This window comes from Argentina silus, assembly GCF_951799395.1.
Source record: "Argentina silus genome assembly, chromosome: 9".
NCBI lineage: Eukaryota > Metazoa > Chordata > Actinopteri > Argentiniformes > Argentinidae > Argentina > Argentina silus.
In genome coordinates this window covers 14,685,186-14,707,501 of record NC_139663.1, presented here as the reverse complement: position 1 = coordinate 14,707,501, position 22,316 = coordinate 14,685,186, and the positions used below count along the sequence as shown (strand labels likewise).

The following is a 22,316-nucleotide window of genomic DNA, read 5'->3' as shown; positions in this document are numbered from 1 at the left end:
TAATGCGTGAGTGTGTGGTAAACAATTCTATGCTCAACCTTAATTCGTCTGATTAAGCACTTTATTTACGTTATCACGAAGTTGTTTAAAAAATAACCTGCGTCATAAGCCACGGGGAGAGTAAAGATTTGATTTATTTCTCAAATATGTCATGAGACTGTGAATGTCTCTTCTTTTCCTCTCTGGACCCTATATTACAAAGTATCAATATATTTATTACAAACAAAGTTGTTATTGTTGTAGTTCTGTAACATTGTGCATCAGTTACTGGAAATAAAACTGATTAAACTTCAAATGTGAAGAATTCTTCAGGTCATGTGTTAGGTGTGGTCGTTCATTGGCCGCCTTAAACAAATAACCCGCCTATTTCCTTTTCAAATACTTGATTTGATTGGCTGCGCTCAGCGGTTGGTGTTCATGACGCGTTCTATCTGGAGCATATAAATAGACCGAGCGAGCAGTGTCCATTTCGTTGTACTCTGAGAAGACATCTCAAGAAGTTCTTGCTTCAACAGTGTTTGAACGGAACTTCTGCCTTCGTCCCGCAACTTTCGGCATTCTGGATCGATAATTTATTATTTACTTTAACTCTATTCGTGAATGAGTTTGAAATCTTTATTTTTGTACCTTTAGTTTTGATAAGAAAACAAAAGAACCTGCCAAAATGGAGTCTCAGATCCGTCAGAACTACCACCGCGACTGCGAAGCTGCCATCAACCGTATGGTGAACATGGAGATGTTTGCGTCCTACACCTACACTTCAATGGTAAGTATTACTGGAGCAGAGGAAAGTGTTGCTTTCAATTTGCCTTGGACATGGGGTGATATTCCATTGTTGCTAGATGTTGAGTATATGAATGCCTAGATCAAATGCCATCTTTAGCTGCAATAATTGTTTGTAGACTATCAATTGTGCTCATGAATGGTCAAATTAAACTGAAAAAATTATTGAACAGTGACTGCAACATTTAGCTCTTAATTGCAGCTCACCAATTAGGGGGTGATGGTCTTCCCTCCCCCACAATAGCGCAGTGTCGTTTAGTTGTCGTTCTCGAAATATGATGAGTCACGTTTTAACCGTCCTTGTTTTCTTTCGGTCTCCGCCTTCTCTCATTCTTGTTTGACTGTCTAGACGAATGCCGAGTCATGTTTTAACCACGCTCCCTCCTTCTCTCTCCAGGCCTTCTTTTTCTCCCGGGACGACGTGGCCCTGCCCGGTTTTGCTCACTTCTTCAAGGAGAACAGCAACGAGGAGCGGGAGCATGCGGACAAGCTTCTCTCCTTCCAGAACAACAGAGGTGGCCGTATCTTCCTTCAGGATATCAAGGTAACCGCACGATACCATAAAACGGCCTTTGTAAACATCAACGGTGTAAACATCTAGTGTTGGACTTTGCCTCTGAGGGGGGAAAGTGGGTCATCCAAGTATGCCGAGTTCATTACACGCCCATAGTCCTTGATCTAGAATTGAGGCCATGTGGTAAAGCCAGATATGAGCTGTATACTATCAGTGCTATAGTCATAAACGAACCTCCTGTGTCCTCCTCCTGTATAGCCTCTGAACTCAGGGGACAACTAATGTCTATATTACAGGGTGAACAGATCGATTGATTTTCTTCGTCAATTTGATGTCTTGCAGGATAAGAGACAGAGAGGCAACATTTTAAATACAGCACATTGATTTGGTTAGACTCAATCATTTCCTCAATAAGAGCAAGTGCTGGATGTAAACTGGCACTGCCCTTGCATATAGATATGTGACCTCTCTCTGACTCTGTCTTTGACCCCTAACAGAAGCCAGACCGTGATGAGTGGGGCAATGGGCTGGAGGCCATGCAGTGTGCTCTGCAGCTGGAGAAGAATGTCAACCAGGCGCTGCTTGACCTGCACAAGCTGGCTGCAGAGAAGGTCGACCCCCATGTAAGTTATCCTCCATGACCACGTCTGCGAACACTCGCTCAATCTTTCATGCACACAGTGGTCAAGTCAGTCCAGGAAAACTCCTGGCTACATGTCAGATATATTCCCTAGGATTTGTAGTTGCTGTAGTTTGACTAAAACCTAGGCGACGGTCTCCCCTTAGTAGCACACAGCACATTACAGGGTTACTGCACTTTATACTACCTGTGATGCTCTAAACCCTGATGTGTATATAAACTGAATTCTGTGTTTCTCCCTCAGCTCTGTGACTTCCTGGAGACCCACTACCTGAACGAGCAGGTGGAGGCCATCAAGAAGCTGGGCGACCACATCACCAACCTCAACAAGATGGGGGCTGCTACCAACAGGATGGCCGAGTACCTGTTCGACAAGCACACCCTGGGGGGACACAGCTAAACTCCTGGCCCAGGCTTCACCTCTGGCCTACCAGGACACCCAAGCCTTTTCTAATTCTCACGCTATGCAACTGGAAAGACAAGAGATTGTTGAAATGTACCAGTGCAATGACGCTGTAATGTTTGAATTTCTTGATGTTGGGTTTGTTGACAACACTGTATGATTTGTGAGAATTCATCTTGTAAAAGTGAAGTGGAGTTATCTTGCGTTACTTTTTGTCATCTAAAGTAATGATTGTATCGGGCGATGCTGCTTTGCTCCCAATACTCTAAACCAAGGGGTCCTGAGTGTTTCTGAATGTTTTAATCTGAATAAATATTTGGAGCTGGAACAATTGTAATTTCTCTGACTCCTTACCCCATATTCAACACACAGGGCTGTATGACATGTATTAGTTACAATGGTAAGATGCTAGTAGCATTAGTGCTTTGCACATGTGGACTGAAATATCACTACTCTACATGCATATAAATATTTACAATATTCTCTGGACCTCTAACAGATGATTACAGTTGAAGTAGTTTAGTTTTTACACTTAAAAACAAGAAACCAACAGTGGTTGTGTGTGTTAACAGTCCACATGCATGCATACTGTAGCCTTTACTGTAGGGAATACGATGAGGGATGAACCTAATGGCTTTGAAGAACAATTATTTGTGCCTTCAAGTCACATTAGCCCAATGAAAGATCACTAACACCTTAATATAGCTCCTAGCAGAATGCACAACAGAAGATCACACATTTATCAAAGCTACATTGAGTCAAGATTACTGGCAAGTTGATTTATATTGTGGATTTTGTGTAGACGAGAATAGCTTACGGGCTTCTGTGATTTGTGTTAATGAGTCAAAGACGGGGAGAAGAAGTGCTTTTGGAACCTTTGATACAGGAAAGAAAGCTGTCACACTACCTTTCTCAACCACAAGGAGGCGCCCTCTCCCTCATTTATCAGCGTGTCCTAATGTCTAGTCATGCGTATCTGACCTGAGAGCAGTGGTAAGAACTTATCACGTGGTGGAGAGCTTATTATGGGGTGTGTTCTCCAACAGCCTGCATTCACCTTTATGCATTTCCATTATGATTCTAGGAATTAGGAAAAGTCTACAACAAAATTAACCAGGCAGGAGATAATGGCGTATATACAATAGGGTAATAACGTGTATTTTTTTTAACAAAAGGAACGGAGACAATTAAATAGCACAATTGCTTTAGGAGGCCTACTGTACTCGCGCCATGGCTACTTCAAAAGGAGAGCGAGAGAGTGCACTTCAGAATACATTTAAGTACCTTTGAGAATAGAGATACCACAATATTGTTCTTTCTTTCAAACGTTTTTATTTTGCATAATGGTAAGCCTATGTGTGCGTGAAAAGTTACCAAAAATGATCACGCACTACACACCAACAAAATGGAACACAAAAGCTTATCTGAATATCTATTTTCAACAATTACAACAATCGAGAAAGTTTCAGAAATAAAACGAATACAGAAATGACAACTATCTTATGCCGACTAAAAGGCTGGGGATAGAAAGATTCATTCAAGCGAAGCCGAGTTTTGATGATTCAACTGCGCTAGTTGTCACACAGGGATATTAACAGAGATTAACACAGAGAGAGAGAGAGAGAGAGAGAGAGAGAGAGAGAGAGAGAGAGAGAGAGAGAGAGAGAGAGAGAGAGAGAGAGTGCGCAACAGCTCTCTCCAAGTACGGAGGTGTCCAGAATTCCTTTAGAAAAAACAAAACAAGACGCGGAATATAAAATCTCAATTGGGTGAGTTAGCTTTGTTGTTATATGTCTCTGTTCAAGTCAATGGAAATGATATCCTGTCAAGTGTATGTTTTCATAGCCAGAGGTCACTTTAAAGCCGTGCGCTCCACTTGATAAATCCGTTAGTCAGCGGTCACCTGGCGCACAGAAAGTCAGAAGCAATGTTTGCGATGGATAATTGAATAGTTGGCTATAGCCTCGATGTTTGTATCTCTGGAGAACATGACCTGCACACCTTTGAATTAGCATGCTGCTGCCTCTTTGAATTAATGCACAGTTTTGGACACTAGTGTTGGGTTTATTCCATAGGCCTACCTGCAGACGCATATGCCGTTTCACCTGTCGACAATCGGTTAAATATGATTTGGATACTTCTGTCCAATTTCAATTTGCATTTGCATGTAACTATGTGGGAGGAACAACGATATATACTAGAACGAAGCATTCCCTACTTTCTATATCACTAGTCGGTCGTTCTACCTAGTTACTCTGCCTATCCTCTGCCTATCTAACACTCCTTCCCCTCCTGCAAAATCCCATGCATGTGTGACAACATGCAGCCACAATGAAATGTCATATTTGTCGATGGTGTTGATTTATAATATGTTTTGGGGGATGGGAACTGTTGTGTCTTATTGTGCCGTGTCGGCTAAGGTAAGCCGTTAAATCCCGTAGTTGTATCTCTGTGGAGGAAAGCGCGCGCGGACGGATGAGAGGAGATTGACTCATTCAGCGCGCGCACTGGGATAAGGTTACTTTGTAGCCATGAGCAATGCGCGAGGCACGTCGCCTATGGTTGTGATGATGGCCAATAACGCTGCGGCATTTTAACTTTTATATGTTAATTAGACTTCACTTAGCTGCACTCACAGATTCAAAATGGCTCAGGGTAAGTCTCATATAGCCACAGGTGTCTTTCAAGACGTTTGTAGGCTATATATTATGCTACATTTGCATGATGCAAAGTCGGCAGAGACCTTTTAGGCCAGGTTTCACAGAGCTAACCCCAGCTTGTCTCTCCATGCTAGGTCAAAACATCTAGGCCCAACCACCAGGGGAGGATATCAAACATGTGTGTTTGTTGCCATTCCTCATTCCATTCCATGCAGACACATTCAACCTCCACCAGCCTCCATTGCCAACCATACTGGTGAACAGCTTCTCCATAGTGAACACCTAGGCGTAGACCTGAGCTAAGGGGACTTTAGTTCACCTCAGGGCTTAGCCTCCAGCCTCCAGCCTCCAGCCTTGAGCCCTCTCAAAATCCTTCTACCGGCTGTTCACCTACAATCTGCCTAACAATGTTCCAACACCCTCACTTGACACAGTGTCTCCTCTCCGATTGTTTTGCTGTGTGTGCTTTGGCCAAGCAGAGAGACCCAACCAACCCAACATCTCTCCGCCTTGTCCCTATCAGGGGAGGCTGGTGGAGGTAGAAATTGGAGGACAGGCTCATTGTAATGCATTGAATGGAATGAGGAATGGTATCAAACACCTCGTTCCATTCCATGCATTTCAATGAGCCCTTTCTCCGATTTCTACCTCCACCAGCCTCCACTGGTCCCAAAAGCTAGACCCCTACAGCATATGCACCTCGAAAAGGGTTTGACGCTGTAGGAGTAGGAGTAAGCAGCATGGTAGAAACAACATCCAGCCGATACCTGAGGGCTTTGTGGAGTTATAGCCTGTATATTGGTGATACCCACCCAACTCCATCAGATCTGATGCTCTAGGTTGGAATTGGCCACTCTTTGGAATTGGGCCTGTAGGGTTTGGAACTGGGCCCATAGGGTTTGGAATTGGGCCCATAGGGTTTGGAATTGGGCCCATAGGGTTTGGAGTTGGACTCATAGGGTTTGGAACTAGGCCCATAGGGTTTGGAATTTGGCCCATGGGGTTTGGAACTAGGCCCATAGGGTTTGGAATTGGGCCCATAGAGTTTGGAATTGGACTCATAGGGTTTGGAATTGGGCCCATAGGGTTTGGAATTGTACAAATAGAGTATATTATGGGGTAGGATGTCCATATCTTATGGTGATCGAAGTCATCCTGACACTGAGGGTTGCTCTAACAGTGTCTGTTTAGACAAAAGGCTGTAGTGAAAGGTCTGGCGCTAGTTATATCAGGAATAGGGTACCGTTTCAGACACAGCTATTGTGAATGTCAAAACTGACGTCACATCCTGTGGACATCCTCAGCTCCTATTGGCCACTGGCTCCCCAAAGCCACACACAAGCCACACCTACCATATCTTCTGACAAGCTTCCCAATTCTTTTCACTTCCTGAGGTCACTTTTGATTGACGGTTTTGATCTATCGTCAACTATCCCCTCTGTCCCCCTCCGTCTATTTTATGCACTTTAAGATTATTCTTGTACAATGAAAAGCGCCTATATAAATGTAATAAATTATTATTAATATTAGCATTATTATTATTAAATTAATTGAGTCCAAGGGCCTGGTTTGTGATATGTATGTAAAACCCTATTAGGGCGTAAACTCCAGGACCAGGGGGAGAGAAGACAGCTGCTAAAAGTGGAAGGCTTAACCACTGACACACTGGTCTGTCATGTTTAATCAGCCAGGTCTGTCTGTCCCTGCTCTCTCAGGTGCATGAGTTTGATTGAGTGTGTGTGTGTGTGTGTGTGTGTGTGTGTGTGTGTGTGTGTGTGTGTGTGTGTGTGTGTGTGTGTATGTTTATGCGTGCACGTGTGTGTGTGTGTGTGTGTGTGTGTGTGTGTGTGTGTGTGTGTGTGTGTGTGTGTACGCATGCCTGTGTGCCTGTGTGGGCTCGCCTACAGGAGTGACCTCTCCGTATGCTAGCCTAGCTACTCTGACCTTGACAATTGATGTCACAGGCTTCCAGTATTATCCCCTGAGAGCATAACCTCTCCTGTCTGGCTCTCCACTGAGCTGTCTAAACCTCAACTCACCCCTCTCTGCTGGGCCTGGGATTAAAGGGTTAATCATGTGAAATAGCCTCATAGATGAGGTGTTGTTATGGTACATATGATGGTAGGTGTGACAGATGACACTATAGAGGGGTAAATGGCCGCTCATGATGGGCAGGGAGAGGGGAGGGGCTAATTTGGTTAATCCCTGGGATTTGTGGATTACCTTTGGTAAATTAATCTTGTTACGTCTGTGTGTGTGTGTGTGCGTGCGTGCGTGCGTGCGTGTGTGCGCTGTGCCTGCCATAGGTGCATGTGTAACAGAGCTGGTGTGGTATGTTGGTGTGTGTGTATGTATGTGTGTGTGTGTGTGTGTGTGTGTGTGTCTGTGTGTGTGTGTCTGTGCGTGCGTGCGTGCGTGCGTGCGTGCGTGCGTGCGTGCATGCGTGCGTGCGTGCGTGCGTGTGTGTGTGTATCCATGGCCTGCCACGGAGTCAGGGGATTATAGATGGACACAGTGGTCAGAGGAATGAGATTTTCAGTGATGTGACTCGACACTCGCGCCATGAGAGGAGAGAGGGAGAGAGAGAGGATGGGAGAAAAGAGAGAAATGAACAGAGAGAGCTTTGCTTTAAATAAAGGACAAAGAGAGAGGAAGAGAAGTTGAAAGAAAGAGAGGAGAGAAAGAGAGGGAGAAACATTATGACTGTCTTAATAAGACTACAAAGCATAGACCCACTGTTTCAAATAGACCCATCCTGGGCAGCCTAAAAAATATCAATGTGTCAGCTCTGTATGTTATATTTCTATCTGAAACATGTGGAATGTTTCACCTTACTGAACACATCCCTGGACTAGAGCTCTGACCTTACTGAACACACCCTTGGTCTAAATACACCCCTGGTCAAAATACACCCCTGGTCTAGAGTTCGGAACGTACTGAATACACTCCTGATCTAAATACACCCCTGGTCAAGAGTTCGGAACACACTGAATACACCCCTGGTCTAAATACACCCCTGGTCTAAATACACCCCTGGTCTAAAGTTCTCAAGTAGTTGTTATGTTTCTTCCCCCTCTGTCACAGACCTAAAAAAGTGTCAGGGTGACCGCTTTGTTGTTTGAATCCCAGATTGCCACTTTAAATTACTGTTACCTTGCCCTTCTCCCCCAGTGGCAGAGCTGCGATGCGACTGGCCAGTTTTGAAGCGCGGTACCGCCGGGAGGCTGAGGAGAGGGAGCATGGCTCGGAGCAGGGCTCGGAGCAGGGCTCGGAGCGCGGCTCGGAGCGTGGCTGGGAGCGTGGCTCGGAGCGTGGCTCGGAGCGTGGCTCGGAGCACAGCTCGGAGCGTGGCTGGGAGCGTGGCTCGGAGCATGGCCCCTCCCACCACTCCAACCACCAGTTCAACCACATGAAGAACAAGTTCTACAACGAGCTCACACACCTGCCAAGTGAGTGGTCAACACACACACACCTGTACACACGGACACACGCGCACGCACAATGGCGCACACACACACATATTCATGCACACACAAACATATACACACGTTTATGCATGCATATCCAGACACACACACTCTCTCTCTCTCACACACACACACACACACACACACACACACACACACACACTCACAGTGCTATCCTAAACATGTCTACAGTAAATATACAAAAGATGTCATCTTATAATTTTTTTTTTTTTTTCACTCATTCATCTAATCCTTTCTTCCTCTTCATTTCATCTCTTTCACCTCTTTCCTCCACTCTTCACAGACCATAAACTCAGAAGTAAGTTAATCCTGTCTTTTACCATTTACTGTGGGTGCTCCTTTCAACAGTAGAATGTTCTAGAAGTGTTCTTATAACATTAGATTGTTCTAGTAGTGTTCTTAGAACAGTAGATTGTTCTAGAACTGTTACAGTAGAACTATAACAGTAGATGAAAGCTATATTAGAGGTGTTATTGTGACGGGCGGGGTTCAAACCCGGGTCTCCCACGTGGAACACACATTAGGCCAAGAGGACATCCTCAAGGTCAGAGGGCGAGACCTGAGTTTACTCAGACAGGGCTACCTCATCACAAGAGTGATTCTGAATCACCTCTGCTAAATTTTGAAGTTTCAAAAGGCCTCTCTCTCTCTGCTGTCTCTCCCCCAGTGCCTATGTGGGCTGTAGGGGCCATCGTTGTGGTGGTCTTAGTCCTGGTGGGCTGCCTCAGCTTCTGCATCTGGAAGAAGTGCATCAACAAGGGGAAGAAGCCCAAGAAGGTCCGCGAGAGGAAGGGAGGAAGAGGAAGGAGAAAGAAGGAGGGAGAGGGAGAAGGAGAGGAGGGCAAGGTGAGGGAAGAGGGAGAGCAATACTCTTTGGGGAGGGTGGGTCGTTTTCCTGGACACATATTAAACAAAGTCCCAGACTAAATGTGACCCCCCGGTTGGACATTGAAGATGCTATTTAAAAGGACTTCGCTGAATCTGTGTCCTGCAAACCGCCGCTAAATGTATACCAGGGGAGGCCGGTGGAGGTAGAAATCGGAGGACGGCCTCATTGTAATGCAGGCAATGGAATGAGGAATGGTATCAAACACACATTGTGAGGTGTGTGTTTGATAACATTCTTCATTCCATTCCACGCATTACAATGAGCCTGTCCTCCGATTCCTACCTCCACCGGCCTCTACAGCTGTATGGAGTGGCTTGTGTCTGATGTGATTGGTGGAATATCCTCTGCTGTTCTAGGAGGGAGAGACTAAGGAAGGAGAGGAGGAGGAGCGAGAGAACTTTGGAAAACTGGAGTTCACCCTGGACTACAACTTCACAGATAACCAGGTGTGTGTGTGTGTGTGTGTGTGTGTGTTTGCGTGTGTTTGCACAGTCCTGTTTTTATTAAACGTGTCATTCGACCTAACCATCACAAAACTCTAATACCATTAGAGAGACACCAAACTGGCCCTAGATCAGTGGTGTTGTAACAAGTCCCTTGTTCACAGAGAGGCAGACGCAGTGTGGTGATGAGGGAATGTCCCGTTTATTATGATAATCGTTACAAATTCTTCCGATGACTTTCCAGTCCTGGCTTTCCAGCCTCTCCCCCCAAAAGCAGAGGCACACACATCTTAAACCATTTCCTCAACGAGGCTTCATTCGCAACAGCTGCGCAACGAAGCCTCGTTTTCGTAAACCCTGGCCACGGTCCTGTAGCTCCCTCTACAGGCCGAACGCTGCATGTCCCCCCACAGGTGTCCTGGACCTTTATATCTCCTGACCTTTAACCTTTGATCTGACCCTTCACCATTAGAGGGAGCAACACCAAACTGGCCCTAGACCAGTGTCTAGCCTTGTCCTTCATATCTCCTGACCTTTAACCTCTGCCCTCTCTGTACCCTCCCTCTATCCAGCTGGTCGTGGACATTACCTGTGACCTTTAACCTCTGCCCTCTCTGTGCCCTCCCTCCATCCAGCTGGTCGTGGACATTACCTGTGACCTTTAACCTCTACCCCCTCTGTGCCCTCCCTCCATCCAGCTGGTGGTGGGCATCCTCCAAGCTGAGAACCTGGCAGCCATGGACATGACCTGTGACCTTTAACCTCTACCCCCTCTGTGCCCTCCCTCCCTCCAGCTGGTGGTGGGCATCCTCCAGGCTGAGAACCTGGCAGCCATGGACATGGGCGGCACCTCTGACCCCTATGTCAAGGTCTACATGCTTCCCGACAAGAAGAAGAAGTTTGAGACCAAAGTGCAGCGCAAGAACCTGTGTCCTGTCTTCAATGAGACCTTCTGCTTCAAGGTCTGTAGTGTGCATGGATACAGTACATTTCAGTCAGGACATTTATGTTGGTTTAATCATTATTTAATGACAATGGTAATACCTTTAATTTTGTCATAATCGGATGGCTCTGCTCTGTATAGCTCCCTGCCTGAAGTTTAACAACATAAAATACACAATACCAGTATGGCAGGGAGCCCATGACTTAACAACATACATGCCCACAACCACAGAGCCAGCAAGCTGAGTGGTCAGACTTCTAACCACTACTTCTAACCACTTCTAACATGTGGACCTGTCCCTGTGTCTCTGTCCACAGATCCCTTACAATGAGCTAGGTGGTCAGACTCTGGTCTTGCAGGTGTTTGACTTCGACCGCTTCGGGAAACACGACGTCATCGGACAGATCTCCATCCCCATGAACAGCATAGACATGGCACAACCGCTCCACGAATGGAGGGATTTGGTCGGAGGAGAGAAAGAAGTGGTAAGTTTTATTTCTGCCTGTCTGTCTGCCTGCCTGCCTGCCTGCCTGCCTGTCTGTCTGTCTGCCTGCCTGCCTGCCTGTCTGTCTGTCTGCCTGCCTGCCTGCCTGTCTGTTTGTCTGTCTGTCTGTCTGTCTGTCTGCCTGTCTGTCTGTCTGCCTGCCTGCCTGCCTGTTTGTCTGTCTGTCTGTCTGTCTGTCTGTCTGTCTGTCTGTCTGCCTGCCTGCCTGTCTGTCCATCTAGCTATCCATCCTCCATATACTAAATGTGTGTGTGTGTGTGTGTGTGTGTGTGCGTGTGTGTGTGTATGTGTGTGTACCTGTGTTTGCGTGTGCATGCCTGTGTATGTGTGTGTGTGTGTATGTGTCTGTGCGTGCATCTCTGTGTGTGCGCGTGTGTATGTGTGTGTACCTGTGTGTGCGCGTGGATGCCTGTGTATGTGTGTGTGTATGTGTGTGTGTGTATGTGTGCGTGTGTGTGTGTGTGTGCGTGCGTGCGTGTGTGTGTGTGTGTGTGTGTGTGTGTGTGTGTGTGTGTGTCCTCACAGCAAGAGAAGCTGGGTGACATCTGTATCTCCCTGCGCTACGTCCCCACGGCGGGGAAACTAACGGTCAACATCATGGAGGCCAAGAACCTGAAGAAGATGGACGTGGGAGGCTTATCAGGTGCCCCTCTACACATATATACATCTACACATCCATAATAGAGGCTGGTGGGAGGACAGGCTCATTATTATTCCGTTCCATGCATTACAATGAGCATGTCAACCAGCCAGTTCTACACATCCATACATACAGTATCAATAGACTGTGTATGTTGGCCAAGCGATGGTCTTCACTATTGGGTTAGCAAAGACGGTGACCCTGATTAATTTTCAGCTCAAAAAGCATTTCTTATTGTACTCAATGTTTTCAACTAGTCCAGCAGTGATTAACCACTACCCCCCGCCCCCCCCCCCCCCCTTCCTCCCTCAGATCCCTTCGTTAAGGTGGTGCTGCAGCACAACGGTAAGCGTCTGAAGAAGAAGAAGACGTCGGTGAAACAGAACACTCTGAACCCCTACTTCAACGAGAGCTTCAGCTTCGAGATCCCCTTCGCCCAAGTACAGGTAAACACACGCACGCACACGTACGCACGCACGCACACACACAAACCTTTGACTGCACTTGTACACTACCCCACATGGACTGGTGTGAAGAGCCCATGGTGACACCCATAGAAACAGAGCAGAACGGACATGGTCCCTCAGACCATGGGAATTTGGCTAGTACACCAAAAGACGGCTGACATGGAATCGTAATACATTGTTGCCATGGTAAACATTGTTATTGTATGTGTTGAACAGAGAAGAGAGAAGCTACAAATTCAGAGGCGGCACCGTAGCAACTAAGCATCATTTGACTGAACATTCCAATGTCAGTTGAGTTGAGTTGGTTGTTAATAAATAATAATAATAATAATGCGTTTATTTTGTCTAGCAAAAAAAAAGAAAAAAAAAAAAGCTGTGAAGAAACGCTTCTAAATGATACACCAAAAAATAGCCGCCGGTACACCCACCATGGAATGTTGAATTGAATGGGCATGTTTGTTCTACTCATTCTATTTCTATGGTTACACCAGTCCTATGCTTTTGAATGGGTGGAGAAAGGACACAGGGCATGATTGGGATGTTGTGAATGTTTGTCTTTTTACACTCCTCTCTTCTCTCCTTCTTCTCTCTCTTCTCTCCTCCTTCTCTCTCTTCTCTCCTCCTTCTCTCTCTTCTCTCCTTCTTCTCTCTCTTCTCCGCTCCCCGTAACAGAAAGTACAGGTGATCATCACAGTGTACGATTACGACAAGCTGGGTAGCAACGACGCCATCGGGAAATGTTTCATCGGCTTCGGCGCCACAGGGGTGGGGCTCCGCCATTGGTCGGACATGTTGGCCAATCCCAGACGTCCTGTGGCCCAGTGGCACACGCTGCTGATGGAGGAGGAGGTGGACGCCGCCCTGAAGGCCCCTATCCGCTAAACACACACGCACGCACGCGCACACACACACACACACACACACACACACACACACACACACACACACGCACGCACGCACGCACACGCTGTGCGCACATGCACACATACACACATACACAAACACACACGCTGTGTGCACATGCACACACACACACACACACACACACACACACACACACACACACACACACACACACACACACACACACACACACACACACACATACACACACACACACACACACCTGAACAACACACCACACCAACACATATCTTCTACACAATTGCTGAATTTCCATTTGATTTTTCCTATTGTCTAGTATTACATGTTTTTATCTATTGCCTGTGCGGAATGTTCTCCATGTTGATGTTACGTAAGCTATGAGTACGAGTGAATGTTTCTGCTGTATGTGCGTGACTGATATGCCTATATATTTGTGTCAGGAGAGTGAGATGTATGTGTGTGTGTGTGTGCGTGTGTATGTGTGTGTGTGTGTGTGTGTGTGTGTGTATGTGTGTGTGTGTGTGTGTGTGTGTGTGTGTGCGTGTCTGTTATGCCGTAGTACATGAAAGCTTTCTCTGGTGTACCTCCTGAATGTAATGTGAGTGTAAATAGATAAATAAATAGTTCCAAACATTAACAGATGGATGCTCAGATGGATTTGCTAGTTCTGTGTGCAGTGAGTACTGATACGCACGCACGCACGCACACACACACACGCACACACACACACACACACACACACACACACACACACACACACACACACACACACACACACAACTGTACTGACCTTGGAAACCACTGGTTTGAAGCTGAGAACAACAACAAACAGCCATATCGCTTTGGCTGAATATAATCCGGCGATGAAAATGAACCGGATCATTCCGCTAGACACGTCTACATTAGAGATGAGATTGAGATCACCTCAAACAGATAAAATCAATTAGATCAGTCTCAAACAACCACAGTATCATCCAATCCAATTTAATCCCACGATGTATATTTATCCTCCCTTCATTCAGGTAATCCCAGTTATATTAGAAAAAGGATTACCGTGAAAGACCACAACAATACCAAACATATTAGAGAATTGGAAAATTTGACTTGACCCAACTCAACACCGGCTGTTAGCTGTGAGTGGGATCTGCTGCAGGGGAGGCTAGAAGAGGTAGAAATCGGAGGACGGGCTCATTGTAATGCATGGAATGGAATGAGGAATGGGGTGTGTGATTGATACCGTTCCTTACGTCATTCCATGCATTACAATGAGCCCGTCCTCCGATTTCTACCTCCACCAGCCTCCCCTGGTGTTGCTATGAGGTCAGTTGACGGACTGGAGCAGGGTGTAATCTGTGGCGACTAGCGAGGGAAAGACTGGATTAGTGGGTTCTGTGTCGTCGTCGTCCCCCTCCTCCACATCTCACACATTGAGCTGCAGGCCTATGCCAAACATGTGAGCAGGGAATTAGAGAGGGGGCGCAGGGGATGATATGAAGATGGAAGGTAAGTAAGACATTTCAAAAACAATACTTTTCCAACATCTATAAAGCGTGACGACACAAACTCTCATCAGTAATAGGCCTATTGAGGTAGGAGCCAGAGGGAGTCGAGTGGGTTAGGGTTAGGGTTAGTGTGTGTGTGTGTGTGTGTGTGTGTGTGTAGTGTGTCTAGTAATAAGTGTTTAATTAATGTATGTGTGTGCAGTGTAGCGTGTGTGTGTGTAGTAATTACAGTGTGGGAAGTATGTTAATGTCTACTATCAGGTAATATAGGTGTAGAGTGTGTGTTTTCAGGGTGAGGTGGTTGTGACTGTCTAATCTGCTTGTCATGTTCCACTGCGGGGTCACAGGTGTTGTTACACCATCTCTCCACCAGGGGGAAGAATTGCCCTCTCTCTGCTGGTCAAACAACGTTTTGGCTTTCCAATCCATTCAGTTAGACTCTATTCTTTCTCCCAGCTGTTTGCAATTTCTCTCCCGAGAACATTGCAAACAGCTAGTTCTTTCATAGTCGTCCTGAAACAACACACACAGAGCCAACTTTACAGATACAAATGTCACCCAGCTTCTCTGGTGACACTTCCCATGTACCGTTCGATTCGTCCATGTATTTCGCAAATCTATTTGACCCAGGTCTTGTTTCTAAACAGGAAATGTGAATGTGAAGTCTTAATGTTGCATTTGTTGGTCTGTTTATGTAAATGCGTGACTTGACTTGATGAACTGACTTTGATGGACAATAAAATCAGATAAAATCAAATCTAACAAACACAATCTGTACAGTGACCAGGGGAAAATCAACACCTGAATGAGTTACTATATTTTTATTATCAATACATATTATCATTGTTATGTAGCAATAAGCTAAACACACCACGACACGCCCGGACAGTGGGTCGATAGAGAGACGGCCACAACGAGAGAGGGAGGACGGAAAGGTGTGATCTCTCTTTCTTTCCGTCTCTTCTTCTTCTCCTTTCTCACTCGTTCTGTCTTCGTCTTCCTTCAGCTCTATGAGAGCGAGAGCTCCTTTACTTCCAGCGACCTCCGACCTTGCCCTTACCATGACCCTTTTTACTGAGGGAGGAGAGAGAGAGAGTGAGAGAGAGAGAGAGAGAGAGAGAGAGAGAGACAGAGAGACAGAGAGACAGAGAGAGAGAGAACAGATGAATGTATGTACATATATTCATAAGTAATATAAATAAAACAAGGTGATTGAACACTACTTACAACTTCTGGGCATGACTGATCCTGTTGAGGAGAACAATGATCTGCAGGAACAACATCACAGTGAAGATAAGATGACTTCACACATATATGTCCACTTAGTGATAGGTGTACAGTATATATTTATATAGTGTACTATAGTATACAGTACAAGGGAGGCTGGCGAGGTAGAAATCGGATACGGGATGTGTTTGATACCGTTCCTCATTCCGTAGCATGTATTACAATGAGCCTGTCCTCCGACTTCTACCTCCACCAGCCTCCCCTGCTACAGTAAAATATATACTATACTGCATTCAGCAGCTGTAAGAAATTACGAGAAATACAAGTTCCTCGTCGTGAACAACCAAATCAAATCAGAGTTCCAAATGGAAAACTCGGGCCAGTTTAAGAGTTGGGGCATATCCACTGTAACCTTTCACCTTCTCATCAGAAAACAAATGCTGAATTTGAGAGTGAATGGTACAAAAATCAACAGTATTCATCTTTTTGTATAATTAGGCAAGGCTGTTGGGTAGGGTACTGTAGTTTAAAGTCATTAGTGAACAGATTAGAAGTCTGAAGGTTGACCTCTGACCTCGTATTTCTGTTTCTTCATGTACTCGATGTGGTCAAACTTCTCAGACTCCAGATGGTAGATCGAGTTCCACATCTCCTGAGCTCGTTGCCTAGGTGACCGAGAGAGAGGCAGGAGGGAGGGAGAGACGAAGGGGGAGGAGAGAGGGGATAGGGAGAGAGGGGGAGAGAGGGGAGGGATAGGGGGAGAGAGGGAGAGGGGGAGAGAGACCATGATACAGAGACACGGAAAGAATGCTTGAAGAGGGAGGGACTAAGGTAAGAGGGTGAGACTCCTGCTTCTGTGATTGGTTTAGATTAGAATAAGATAACAGTATAGGACGCGTGTGATTCTCTCACTTCAGCGCGTCCTCCCTCATGTTCTCGGTGGCCAATGGCTGTCGTCGTTCACCGAGGGTCTTCCTCTTGATCTCTCTTCCTGTGAGACGCTTCCCCCTCCGCTGCTCCGCCTTAGCAACCACACAGAACACCATGATAAGAACACTCTGAAAGAACCTCAACACACACACACACACACACACACACACACACACACGCACACACACACGCGCATGCACTCGCACACACACACACACAGTTTGGCTGACCTTAGCCAGGAAGCCTCCAAAGTTGGCCCCCATGTTGGAGAGCACCTTCTTCTTCTTGGCATCGTCATCAGCCCTCTTCTTCTGTTCATCATCCTCCTTTCTCTGACGCTCTTCCTGGGGGGGGGGGGGGGGACAGAGAGAGAGAGACAGGAGGAAACAAGCATCAACCAAAAATGAGGATCTCCTAACACACAACTAGTGTCTATGTAATACTGTAGTGGATGATTGACTCATTAACATGTCATTAGCATGTCATTAGTATGTCATTAGCGTGTCATCAGAATGTCATTAGCATGTGATTAGCATGTCATTAGTGTGTCATCAGAATGTCATTAGCATGTGATTAGCGTGTCATTAGCATGTCATTAGCGTGTCATCAGCATGTTTTCATTGCTCGATCGTACCGCAATCCTGGTTTGTCTATCTCGTTCCTTCTCAGTTCGCACTCTCTGGATCTCTGCCCTCTCAAACCGACGATTCTCCTGTAGGGGGGATGGAGGGGGGGAGGGAAGGATGGAGGGAAGAAAGGGAGGAGAAGAAATTACTTTTGGCACTTTTAACATTAGTCAGTATTGACATTAGTAAAGTAAAGTAGCACTTTATAAATGTGACACGTTCTACAGTGTTAAGCTATAAAGAGGTTCTACAAAACATTACAACGCTTCAGTCATCCTCCAGCCCTCAGATGTCAACAGGAAGTTGACAAACAGGAAGTTGACCCACAATTCGGTCCTTCAGCCCGATAAGTTCCTCCTCTTCCTTCTTCCTCTGATCAAAATGGACGTCAATCAGAGTCTGCAGCTCCAACAGGTCCTTCTCCATCCTCTTCCTGTGGATGTCCTGAGAGGGAGGGAGGGAGGGAGGGAGGGAGGGAATGGGGAGGGTTAGCCAACTTTCTATTGGCTTTCTAACACTTATGGAGACTCAAATAGTTCCTTCACGCGAACCTTTGGTCACATAGGCTTGCCTGGCTAGCCAATCTGACAAATATTGCTAGTTTAGATTTTAATTTTCGAACTGAATAGATACTGCAATTTCCACCGCAATACTTCTTAGTTATATATACTGAAAGTTGTGTGGTTAAACCAATTCAAGACAGAGATTTTCAGAATGTGTGGTAGGTTTATTGTTTTACTTGAGAATGTTCCCCCATCTTAATTTAAAAAAACACACATTTAATTAAAAAAAAAGTCAATATTGGGTAATTCAGGAATTAAGTTTTGGAACTATATTGAGTCTCCAGTATTTTCATTGGCGACACTTCTAATATCCCAGACAATAAGATGCAACGAATAATTAGCATATGGTTGGGAGTGTTCCAGGGTACACTTACATCAAAGTCCACCCGATCACCCTCTGGGATCTTAGGAGGGGCCAACTGGGAGGGTGCCATGGGTCTGGAGAGGGGGAAGATGGAGAGAGAAAAGGGGAGGTAGAGAGAGAGAGAGGGGGTAGGGGAGGGGGGAAGGGAGGAAGAGAGGAAGGGAGATAGAGAGACAGAGGGGGAGAGGGAGGGAGAAAATAGATAGATAGAGAGGGGGAGGTAGAGAGAGAGAGTGGAGATAGAGAGGGGGAGAGATAAAGAGAGAGTGGAGATAGAGAGAGGGGGGGAAGATACAGAGAGAGTGGAGATAGAGAGAGGGGGGAAAGATATAGAGAGAGTGGAGATAGAGAGAGAGGGGGAGAGATAAAGAGAGAGTGGAGATAGAGAGAGAGGGGGAGAGATAAAGAGAGAGTGGAGAAATGAGTGTGATGAAGAGAAGGAGAGAGTATGAGGAGTCAATCTGCGGTGTCTAACATTATCATGTTGGTATTCTTATGTAGGGTTTAGTCTGCCTTTATCAGACCTGCTAGCAAGAGAAGAATTAACATACTTGGGTCTGGGACGCTCCTCCTCTTCTGGAATGGACAGAGAGAGAGAGAGAGAGAGGGAGAGAGAGAGAGAGAGAGAGAGAGAGAGAGAGAGAGAGAGAGAGAGAGAGAGAGAGAGAGGGAGAGATAGAGATAGAGAGAGAGAGAGAGAGAGGGAGAGAGAGAGAGAGAGGGAGAGAGAGAGAAAGAGAGAGAGAGAGAGAGAGAGAGAGAGAGAGAGAATCAGTATAACTGAATATAACTTGTTTAGTAACCATATCTTATCACTGGAACTTCCGTCTCACTGAACCTTTGAGGAAATGGAGGGTGCTGTTCTCAAAGATGACAGTAAGATATCGTCATGGCAGCACAGACAGCAGTAGCAGCAGCATGCAAAGCAACAACATCTTCCATAACTGTGATGCCACAGCATCAGTAGTGATGAGGTCATAGGTTAAAGGTTAATCTCATTCAGATGACATCTGTTCAGCAAGGAAGACTTGGATTACGCCAATGTCACATTGGCTGAGGTTTAAACAGAGATGAGATTAATAGATTAAGTGCAATAAATGATGTGTGAATATGAACCTCCTCCTCCAGATTAGAGAGACTGGAGAAATCTCACTCCCTCTTTTTGTTGTGTTGAAATAAATAAAACAAATACAATTCCCACAATTCCTCACCTTCCTCCTGAGCTTCCTGCTCTGATGGGCCAATTAGAGAGAGAGAGGGAAGGGAGGGAGGAAGAAGGATGGAAGGAAGGAAGGAAGGAAGGAAGGAAGGAAGGAAGGGAGGGAGGACGAAAGAGAGGGAGGATGTAGGGAAGGGGACATATTACCAAGAGATTGGGAGACATAAGATTGAAGCAGTGAAGGAATGAGGAAAGAAAACACAGAGAGGAGCAGGGAGAGAAGGAACAAGAGAAGGAAGGAGGTATGGAAGGAGAGAAGAAAGTAGGGGAGCAGGGATGTATGGAAGGAGGGAAGAGAAAGCAAGTCAGTCTACCAGCAAGCTTGAGAAAACTCACATTTCCCATCATGCACTGAGGGCCACATCATTAACTATCAATGTGTGATTCCAACAACCAGTGGAGGGAAATGTAGTTTTGCGAGACCCATTCTGTACAATGGCAAACATTTACAATGTATGTATGCACATTCACACATGCACATACAAAAAGTAATTGCAAATGTTGTAAATATGAAAATATATACATTGTACATCGTCTCTTAATTAGGAAGCCTGCATATACAGATTACAGCCTGCATATACAGTACTCTACAGACTAGACATCAACAGGTGGAGGCACATAATAATGCTGCAAAAATACCGGGAACAAATGTGATGTGAAAACCCATCCCAAAATGCCAGTGGCAATATGGGATGAAATTAATCCTTATATGTAAAACAATAAAAACTAGAGAGACATAAAAATATATACAGCTGTGCTGGGTTTAGCTGGTGTGGTTGCATTTATGTTCTGGGAGAATTGGAAGGCTTTTATCTGAATCCTGGTTTATGGCTCGAGGGTATATTGCTAAAGGGTTTATTGCTAGAGGGTTTATGGCTACAGTTTTAACCCATGTTTATGTTCCTTTTTCACAAGCCTTTGTAGCACTGAGCAGATTCAGGATTACCACCCTAGTCGTATACCCTCTCGCCACAACCCTGTATATGGAGTAATGTGCTCGCACCCTACCTTGATAGTCTGTGTGCTCTTGTTGCTCTGAAAGGCGGGACCAGCACAAGGTCAGCCAATGGAAGCGGGACAGAGGGGATATTGACAGGTCATAGTTAGTGCGTCATTCACTTGTCACACGTTAACACAACACCTTGTTTATTAAAGTTGCAATCTGGGATTGGTACATCCATGTTTGGAGTTTTAAATTAATGATATAGCCATTGATTCTTGAAGAATATAACTTCATCAGAGTTGCCTCAAGAAATGCCTCATCAGTTTAGTTCAACTGTCTTACCCCATTATATAAACTTGTTTTAATGTATAGCTTCAAAACATGGTTAAAACTATCATTGTGATATCATGGATGGTCAGTCCTTGCATCCATATGAATCCGTCTATGAATTTGAGAGAGGTCACATTTCTCCAGCCTCATCTGGATTAGCCATTTATGATACAGATAGAGTGATGTCATCTTATCTTATCTCAGATCTGAAGCTGATTGGGCAAACACATTCCACCCCTGACCGCCACAATCCACCCCCCAGACACATTCCACCTGACATTCCACCCTTTGGACAGACACATTCCACTCTTGGGTTTAGGGTACTGGGTGTAGGGTGACCAGGCTCACCTTCTCCATCCTCCTCTGGCTCTGGCTCCTCCTGTTCAGGCTCCTCCTCTGGCTCTGGCTCCGCCTCTGAGAGAGAGAAAGAGAGAGAGAGAGAGAGAGAGAGAGACAGATGGAGGGGCAGAGAGAGAGAGAGTGAGATTCAGAGGATGAGTGGGACAGGAAGAGATTTAGAAATCAAAACAAAGATGGCAACAGGAGAGAGAAGAGAGAGATAGGGTGGAGGTAGAGTGGAGGAGAAATAGGTTGACCAAGCAGAGGTGGAGATGGATAGAGAACGTAGAGAGATGGTGAGGGGCAGAAACGGGGGACCAGAAGAGAGAGGAGAGGGAAATCAAGAGGAGAAGATGGAGAGATGGGGGGAGACAGTAGAAAGATAGAGGGTCAGAATGGTGAAAGGAAGCCCAGGAGAGGACTAAGAGTGTTAAACAGAGGGAGGCTTTAGCTTTAAACCATTTGTCTGCTGTCTGTTGAAAGCAATACAAGCCCTGGGATTAATAATAACAGGGTCAAAGTCAAAGTCATACAAGTGGATGTATGTGTAATGATAAAGCTCAAACTCACCCTCCTCTGCCTGCTCCCTATGAAAGACAGAGAGTCAAGTTAGGTTTGAAGTTCCAAAGTTCCGTAATTACAGTTTAATGATTAACCACGGAAATGACTTACAACCTGTACAAGGTTTCAGTCATATAATATGGCTGTACTCACTCATACTCTTCCTCTACATCAGACATGACTGAGAGAGAGAAGAGAGAGAAGAGAGAGAGAGAGAAAATAGAGAAAGAAAAAAGATAAAATCAGTACATACAGAATTACAGTATTCCTTTCCAAACATGTATACATGACAACACATACTCACTAATTATTCAGTTATTACACCTAATGACTTCCTTTGCGTACATTGCTTCACCGCTGTTTATACTGCTTATACTGTTTATACTGTTTATTTTTTATTACTTCTATTTTATTTTATTTCATTCTATTTTAAAACTTATTGTTGCACTACT

The 22,316-nt window shown here is 45.4% G+C and overlaps 3 protein-coding genes across 6 annotated transcripts; 2 read left to right on the top strand and 1 right to left on the bottom strand.

Annotated features, from left to right (window-relative positions):
* Positions 1 to 483: 483 nt before the first annotated feature.
* Positions 484 to 2,671, top strand: LOC310809596 (ferritin, middle subunit). The gene is made up of 4 exons (XM_083676947.1): positions 484 to 766; positions 1,181 to 1,327; positions 1,795 to 1,920; positions 2,182 to 2,671. The coding sequence occupies exons 1-4, from the start codon at positions 665 to 667 to the stop codon at positions 2,335 to 2,337; spliced, it is 531 nt and encodes a 176-aa protein (XP_083533073.1). The 5' UTR covers positions 484 to 664; the 3' UTR covers positions 2,338 to 2,671.
* A 5,738-nt stretch (positions 2,672 to 8,409) lies between these two features.
* Positions 8,410 to 13,257, top strand: syt5a (synaptotagmin Va; the record flags this gene model as incomplete). The annotated part of the gene is made up of 8 exons (XM_083676543.1): positions 8,410 to 8,449; positions 9,156 to 9,334; positions 9,734 to 9,823; positions 10,615 to 10,782; positions 11,081 to 11,248; positions 11,794 to 11,911; positions 12,221 to 12,354; positions 13,048 to 13,257. 8 exons carry the CDS (start codon positions 8,410 to 8,412, stop codon positions 13,255 to 13,257), a joined length of 1,107 nt encoding a protein of 368 aa, XP_083532669.1.
* A 2,379-nt stretch (positions 13,258 to 15,636) lies between these two features.
* tnnt1 (troponin T type 1 (skeletal, slow)) lies at positions 15,637 to 21,883 on the bottom strand. 4 transcript variants are annotated; one of them, XM_083677203.1, is made up of 13 exons: positions 21,874 to 21,883; positions 21,313 to 21,378; positions 20,700 to 20,726; positions 19,684 to 19,704; positions 19,024 to 19,045; positions 18,483 to 18,546; positions 17,873 to 17,989; positions 17,554 to 17,631; positions 17,150 to 17,263; positions 16,902 to 17,011; positions 16,564 to 16,654; positions 15,990 to 16,030; positions 15,637 to 15,836 (listed from the first exon to the last, which is right to left on the bottom strand). In XM_083677203.1, exons 6-13 carry the CDS (start codon positions 18,540 to 18,542, stop codon positions 15,791 to 15,793), a joined length of 657 nt encoding a protein of 218 aa, XP_083533329.1. In that variant the 5' UTR covers positions 18,543 to 18,546; positions 19,024 to 19,045; positions 19,684 to 19,704; positions 20,700 to 20,726; positions 21,313 to 21,378; positions 21,874 to 21,883; the 3' UTR covers positions 15,637 to 15,790. The 4 variants fall into 4 exon arrangements, with proteins under 4 accessions (XP_083533329.1, XP_083533330.1, XP_083533331.1 ...); XM_083677204.1 differs by lacking the exon at positions 19,684 to 19,704 and having other exon boundaries at positions 19,024 to 19,048; positions 21,874 to 21,881; XM_083677205.1 differs by lacking the exons at positions 19,684 to 19,704; positions 20,700 to 20,726; positions 21,874 to 21,883 and having other exon boundaries at positions 19,024 to 19,048; positions 21,313 to 21,373.
* Positions 21,884 to 22,316: the final 433 nt, after the last annotated feature.

Bases quoted from the DNA above. Each gene is read 5' to 3' on its own strand.
- LOC310809596 (XM_083676947.1), top strand. From the start codon at position 665: ATGGAGTCTCAGATCCGTCAGAACTACCACCGCGACTGCGAAGCTGCC. The intron at 767-1,180 runs GTAAGTATTACT...TTCTCTCTCCAG, and splicing joins CCTACACCTACACTTCAATG to GCCTTCTTTTTCTCCCGGGA. The intron at 1,328-1,794 runs GTAACCGCACGA...GACCCCTAACAG, and splicing joins TCTTCCTTCAGGATATCAAG to AAGCCAGACCGTGATGAGTG.
- tnnt1 (XM_083677203.1), bottom strand. From the start codon at position 18,542: ATGGCACCCTCCCAGTTGGCCCCTCCTAAGATCCCAGAGGGTGATCGG. The intron at 16,655-16,901 runs GTGAGAGAATCA...TCGGTCACCTAG, and splicing joins ATGAGGGAGGACGCGCTGAA to GCAACGAGCTCAGGAGATGT. The intron at 16,031-16,563 runs GTCAGAGGTCAA...TTGTTCCTGCAG, and splicing joins TGAAGAAACAGAAATACGAG to ATCATTGTTCTCCTCAACAG.